The sequence below is a fragment of the Penaeus japonicus genome, unplaced genomic scaffold (assembly GCF_977035675.1).
Source record: "Penaeus japonicus unplaced genomic scaffold, GWHDUDI00000001_assembly GWHDUDI00000019, whole genome shotgun sequence".
In the NCBI taxonomy this organism is placed as follows: domain Eukaryota; kingdom Metazoa; phylum Arthropoda; class Malacostraca; order Decapoda; family Penaeidae; genus Penaeus; species Penaeus japonicus.
The window spans coordinates 23,064,132-23,071,631 of NW_028234421.1; the positions used below are offsets into that span (position 1 = coordinate 23,064,132).

The 7,500-nt window shown below is 40.2% G+C and overlaps 1 protein-coding gene across 8 annotated transcripts in view; it reads right to left on the minus strand.

Annotated features, from left to right (window-relative positions):
* LOC122250022 (uncharacterized) overlaps window positions 1-7,500 on the minus strand; it is a 53,317-nt gene that overhangs the window by 24,548 nt on the left and 21,269 nt on the right. For all 8 annotated transcript variants that reach the window (XM_043011295.2, XM_043011311.2, XM_043011280.2 and 5 more), the window contains one exon: window positions 953-7,500. This exon is cut by the window's right edge and continues 1,375 nt beyond it. In XM_043011295.2, the coding sequence (XP_042867229.2) occupies window positions 953-7,500 (6,548 nt within the window). The remainder of the gene's footprint in view (window positions 1-952) is intronic.

A 7,500-nucleotide genomic window follows, 5' to 3' on the forward strand; every position in this document is an offset into this window, starting at 1 on the left:
ATACAAAGTTGAGCTACAAAAATCTAAACAACCAAATAAAATTATGTATTGGATTTTTCAGGATGTAACCCTATCATAAGTTATGGAGCATCTGTACATGCACGTGAAAACATCCATATAAATGTCCATTTTTTTAACTCATTCCTCAATTTATTCTCTTTGAATATTATTACCAATTATATCCATAACACCTGAATTAGCCTGAAGATCTTCACATAAAACAAATATTCACAGGATGATGTTTCTCACTATAGCCAACATTCTGAATCCTGACAATATCTCCCCAGAAAAATGATAGTGCAACAGTGATGCATCACTTGCAAAGGTTGGGGAATTTCAGGCAACATGCAACCCATGTAAATATAGACAGAAATGAACAGAAATGTGATACTATGACAAGTAAACAGACAAGCATAAGATAAAGAAAGTAAAATATGAAATTAGATATACTGCTGTAGACAACTTTTATATATAGAGGTCTTAAATAAATGAATAAATAAAAGAGTAAAATTTTAAACCACAAGTTAATCTATCATAAGAAAGAACACATTTTGCCTCAGCTGCAACTATGAGCTATCTCTGTATCCATTTTTAAAAGATTTCAAATATAAAAATGGCCACATAGCAATATGTAATAAGAAGCAATGCAAAATGCAGAGCAAGTATAGTTACAACTCTTATAAGATCTGATAATTTTTGCATAATTCAGTTTGAAGAGAATTACTTTATAAATTCTGCAATGTCTTCTGAAAATCTGGTGCTCTATCTAAATACGAGTAAGAAATGAAAGTTCACTATCCATGATATATCTCTACAATATACACAAGCTCATAAGATAGAAATATAGTGTAAACCAAATGCATAAAAATACTGTTAATAAGCAACCTAAGCATGTCCCATATGCATATAAAAAACAACTACATTACCTACAAGGTGCAATGTGAACACGTACCTTAGAAGAATATCTCATATCTAAGAGCTGATGTGCTGGACGGATTCTTAACTTCGGCATTTTCTTCGTCTCCTGCTGTTCTGAGGTACTGGTGGGAACTGATGCAGCATTAGTGGGTGTTTGATTTTCAATATTTTCTATCTGATTTGACTTTTCCTCTAACTGACTAAGTTGCTCTGAATTTGGCACTTCCTCTCGACCAACAGCATCATCATCTTCACAGATCACTAAGACATCCGAGTCACTATCGTGGGTGTCTCCTGAGCCCCTACGTTCAATTTTCTGTGCTAGCTCTTTCTCCTCTGTCTCTTTTACTTCTGGGTCCTTCCCCTGTGCCTCTTTCACCTCTGGGTCCTTCACCTCTTTCTCTATTGGTTTTTGTTTTTCTTTGGCAAATTCCCCTAAAGTTGCTGACAACTTCCTAATTGTATCCTGCAAAGATCCCTTTTTCCCTGACGACAAATCTTGATCAAGAATTTCTGGGTCTAGAGCACTCACTGTGGATTCACTGTCACTTTCTGAATTATTTCCAAGGTTTTCGTCTTCCTCCATCATTGTATCTTCCCCATCCCTTTCAACTGCACTACCCGTTAATAAATTGTTCTCTGACAACTGTTGATTTTCTGAACTGGCAGTGTTTACTGTCTCTTCTGGAGAAGATTCTGATGTATTTTGCTGGTCTTTATCCTTGAACTCATCATCTTCTGTTTCAACTGATGATTCTAGTGATGTAGAAGGTGGTACAGGTGATGTATTGCCAGATGTCACCTGGACTGATGTTCCTGTTTTTGCTGTATTCTCTTCCTGTTCCTCTTCTTCTTCATCATCTAATTTCTTACTAATAGAGTTCAGTAAAGTCATTCTCCTTATAGCTTCTTCTGCTGATGTTGTTGTGTGGATATTGGATGCTATTCTGTTCACTAGTTGTTTTGCCTTTTCTTCTATTTCTTCCTCCATCTCATCTTCTCCTCCCTCCCCTACAAACACTTCTAGGTCTGGACTTCTTTTGCCTTTCTTTCTCTTTCTCCCCCTTGGCTTTGGACGTGGGCCAGCATTTTCCATCTCTCCCTTTGACTTCCACTGTTCTGAATATAAAATAACAGGTCTTGTCATGTTGGCTTTGTGAATATCTGCTTTTCCATTGTGGCGATGTTGCACATGATCCTCTGCTGCCTTCTGAGCTATTCTGACAAACATACAAGTTTTACAAACATGAATATATGGCCAACCATTATCGAGAATCATTTCTGATACCGAAAATTTTTCAAGTTGATTATTATGACATTCTTTATGATGAGCTAGTAACAGTGATTTTTTGTATGTTCTCTCACCACAAAGATCACATCTGTATCTGTATTCTCCAGTATGACTAGATACATGATTGTAAAAATCTTCCATGCATTCTGACATGTAGTTACATAGACGACAGTGGTATACACAATATGCTGCCATGGGTTTGTGTTCCAGCACATGGTAAACCAGGTCAAATCGACTATTTGATATATAATCACACTCATTGCAAGTCACACTTTTCTCAAATGTCATGCTTGTTGGTATCCATGACAAATCTAGAGAAAAATCTTTCTTGTCCTCTGGAACAGTGGGTGGCCCAACATGGTCCTTTATAACTGGGGGGAAATCTTCCTTTTTAAATTCACATGGCATTTCTCTTTCAGTATGAAAATTGACCAAATGATAAGCCATATGTCTGCCCACATAATCACAAAGGTCACACTGGAATAAATCTACTATACCTCCATCATCCCACTCAATCACTTCTATAGTTAGTGGCTCCACGACAGATCCCCTAGTGACCCTTCTCAACTCTGGGGGTATGTGCACAGTTTTAGATCTCTTGGTTTTCTTTGAAGTCCCTGAGTCTGGAGTCTTCAACTCCCGACCTTCGCTTGAGATAACAGAAGCATCATCAACCAAACTGCTTGTGCTGACCATACCAACACTTGCAGTATCATCACCTTCATCAATTTCTTCACTATGTCCTAAAGACACATCATGCTTTCCCTCTGATAGGCTTATCTGTAAACTGTCTTTTTCTTTCTCACCTACATTTTTAATCAAACTCATGTTGCTTGAAGAGCTGTCTTGTATTTTACTGTTAGTGTCAGCAATAGTAGAACTTTTTTGGATTTGATCAAACATATCTCCAACTTTTTCCTGCACACTGCTACTTATTTTATCTACTTCAATTCCACTACATACATTTTGTGCATCATCCTGGCTTAGCTTTGGATCAACTTTCTTTTCTACATTTTGATTTCTCTCATCTACTGACTCCTCCTTACCTTTATCTTTACTATCATTTCTGATTATTTCATCCAAAATCTGGTAATCCTTGCTCATCAGGTCACTTTCAACAATCTGTAGTTTTCCAGGTGAACTATCGCCATCAGAGTCAACTCCACTCAGGAAACTACCCTCAGATGTTTGGCTCGTAACATGGGGAGGACTGAGAACACTTGCCAGAACAGTTGCATCTGGCAGAGCACTGGTGATTGTGGGATCAACATCTAACAAACTTGGCGTTATTTGAGTCAAATCAGGCAAATCATCAGAGGATGTGTTACTGTCAAACAGGTCAGTAGTTGTAAGAACTTTATTCCAGTTTCCTTCTGCTTCAGGTGAGGAGTGTTTTTCTGCACTGGAATTCAACTTTGACTTCTTTGTTGGCTGAACTCTTGATGGTGTAGTTCTAAGCCTCTTTCCAGTTTCTTTGCTGATGTTACTATTATCTTTTGATTGTTCTTTACTCAAACCAGAAGACCCATATTTCTGTCTTTTGCTATCACTACCATTTCCAGCATGAGAAAGAGTTCTCTTCTTTCCTTTTCTAGCTGTTGGTATCCCAACAACGTGCAACACTTTTTGGAAAATCTTTGCTTTGATTAGTCTGTAATTAAAGATCTCAGGTTGCTCAGTGCAAGGTTCCTCAGCTGTGACAGTTACATCTGGTACAACCTTGTCAACATTTGTTGTTTTTGCTTTCTTTTCTATCACTGCAGGTACTTCTGGGTCTTTGGGTGCAACAGGAACAGTAGGAGTAACTTCAACAGTCTGCCTTCTGCCACCACGCTTCTTCAATTTATCATCGTCAAATATATTAATAACATACCTATGTGGTACCGGGATAACTACCTTCAGCTTTGTCTTTTCTTTGATCAGTTCCTCTAGTTCACCCTGAGTCTGACGAGTTAGTTTCATTCCAACGCTGGAATGCAGGTCAAGCTCAGGTTTAAATACATTCTCTGGCAGAAGTTTGTCAACTGCCTTTTTGCCCCTTCCTTTTCTAGGAGCTTGATCTTTCTTTGCCTGTCCCTTCTTCTTGCCTTTCTTTGCTTCAACTACCTTCTTCTTTGGCTTTGTTTTCGGAGCACGGCCTCTAGACTTCTTTGTCTTTGTCTGCTTTTGTTCCTTTGTTTTGGCACTTTTTAGTTGGCCACTAGAATCATCCGTTGTCAGAGAATTCACTTCTGAGTCTTCAGTCTCCTCTGTGTCAGAAACAATAGTCTCATCGATAACCATGAAGCATTCATCATCATCATCGTCTTCATCATGGGCATGACTTTTAATACTAGGACCTGACTTTGTAGGCTCTTTCTGAGATGGTTTCTTTGTATCTTCTGCATCAGAATCTGTATCAGATTCAATTATTATCTTCTTGAACTTTCTGTTCTTTTTATTTTTAATCAAAGCTTTACGATTAATTAATTCATCCGAGTCTGATGAGTCATCAGCAACTAATTTTGCAGTGGATTTACCTTGACTAACAGATTTCTTAGCATGTTCCTTAGTCTTCTTCTCATTACCTTCCTTGTTTGAGGTTGTCTCGCTCTTTGACAATTTTGCCTCTGGTGCAGATTTCTTTATCTTTGGGATCTTGAAACTCGATTTTCCAGCTGGTGTTTTAGGATTCACTTTAACTCCACACAGCTCTGAGTATTGCACATTGGACCCAACATTGTCAGAATTAGCAGGTTCTGAGACTTGCGTGTCTGCTACAGATGGCTTCTCAGTAATAGCTGGAGCTGGTATATTAGTGGTGGGTGTCACTATTTTGGTTGCAGGTTCTTTTGGTTCTTTGGGTTCTTTTGGTTTTGGCTTAAAGAATGGGTTTCCATTTCCTCTGGGTCTTTCAGGGATACCAAGTTGTGCTTCTCTATCCCTGTTCAGCTGTTCATACATATTTTTAGCTTGACGCAAGATTCCAACAGTACATATCCTAAGAGATATTGGATAGCCATTTAAAAGCTGCCCATTCATTTGTTCTAGAGCTTCACGAGCACTAGCATGACTAGGAAAATGAATATAGGCTGTCCCTTTACAATTATAATGGTTATCTAACTCTAGTGACATATCTCTCAATATATAATCTTGAAAGAACCGATATATGTGGTTAGAATGGACAAAAGGCGGCAACCCCCGCATCATAAGGCAAGTAAAAGTCTGACCAATCAATGAACCACTTGCAGACTGGGTGGGGCTGGGATCTACAAGGTCATTATTGACAACTGGTCCACTTGAGCTTGGCACTGGGGTAAAGCTCACAGGAGCTACTGCTGGTGGAGTTGGTTGTTGACTCCACATACTACCAGGAGGTCTTTCAACTCTGGCTGTCATTCTTGGGTCTCTATATTGTGGCAAGGGCACACTAGGGAAGGTTCTGGCCTCCTGCCGAGGATCCCTGGGTCCTGCACTTGCAATTCCAGTAAAATGGCCAGGTTCAAGTCTCAGGTCTCTGTTTGCAGTTCCTGGTGGATTAGGGAAACCAGAATGCCCTCTAATTCCTGATACTGGAACTGGGTACTGATTAGACTCATGTCTGGAATCCCAAGTTCCAGTGGCTGCTCCTGGTGGGAATCTACCTGCTTCTTGTCTTGGATCCCGAGGTGGTTGAGTAGCAACTGAGGCATATTTGGCTGAATCTTGTCTAGGATCTCTGACTACATTTGGAGAAAATCTATTAAGGTCACCCCTGTTTTCTCTTCCTGGGAACAATCCAGTATCTTGTCTTGGATCTCTGTTCATCTGCTGTCTTGGATCTCTCGTAACTGAGGATGGGGTAGTTGTTGATAACCTTGGATCTCGAGCTCGAGAAATGCTCGTGATTTTATCCTTTGATGGTTGCGTTTCTTGTTGTGGTTTAAATCGTGGGTCTCTCACTGTGGTATCTTGAATTGGCTGTGACTCTTTGGCAACTTCTTCTGTGGATTCAATTTCACTTGAGTTTTCTGGTAAAAGTATATCAAGAACTGACACTGGCTCTTTTCCTTTTGCTTGTGAATCAGTTTTCCCTGAATAATCTTTAGTCAAAGAAGGTGAGGTGTGCGCTGCTTTTACATCACGAGAACCACTCAACTGCCTCTTCAACTTGTATTTTTCCATCTGAGAAGCAGCCACACCTCTTTGCCCTGGCCTAATGAACTCTGAAGCACCATGTGCGATTCGTGCACGAATACTATCTAATCTTTTTTGTCCTTCCTTATCAGCATTGTCTTTAGTCATTAAATTTGATGAGAAAGGACTTGATGATTGAGGTGGAGGTGACTTTGGCAATGGAGGTTGAGTTTTTGGTAATGGTGGTTGGATAGCTTTTACTGGTAATGGTGGTGAACTTGGTAATGGTGGCTGACTTGATTTGAGCAAACTGACATCACCTTCTGATGCTGGCGGTTCCAATGTCTTCGGCAAAGGTGGTGGTGGCTGAGATACTGGTAATGGAGGCTGTGTTCTTGGAAGTGCAGGTTGTGTTTTTGGTAAGGGTGGCTGTGAAATTCTCATATCAATATCCCCAGTGCTTTCTCTGCAGCGGGGATCCATTGGCCTAACATTACTAGTATCTTTATAGAAGCCAGCACCAGAAGATCCAACTAGATTGGTCCCTACAGAATGATTTCCTTGGCTTACCAAAGGCTGACTACTGTTACCCTGTCTGTGTGGCAAAGGTATTGAACCAATGGTATCTGTTGTAATCTTTCCTGACTCAGGTGTTTTATGGATAAATGATGTTTGTGGCCCAACTTTTCCCCCACTTTTCACATTTTCATTTCCATGAGATCTGGCCTGATAGGTATGAGGTAGTGGTAGCAAACTGCGATGAATCTGCCGCAGGTCAGTATCAGAGGGGCCGGAGATCACAGGCACCTGAGGAGTACTGACAACTGTCCTTTGCATTTTTGATGCCTCTGCATCTTGGTTATTCCATACTTCTTCTGGATCATATGGCTCATCTTCTGAATTTGACTTTCCTGCAGGACCTACAAAGTCCTCGTATCGGTAAGATGGGCCGGAACTAGAACTGGTCTGTGCACGTATTTGTGCTAGAGCTTTTTTAATATTTTCCATATCCACACCTGCCTGACTAATACTTTCAAGTGGAATAGTCTTGACAGGGGTGGCTTCATCTGTTGAAGGAACAGGGCTAAAAGAAGCATCCATATCAGGTGACTGTGGTGTGTCTGTTGAGAAAAAGCCATGGGAAGACGTCTCATCTGGTGACATGGGAGTATCTGGCACATCTGGCTTGTTTTCTC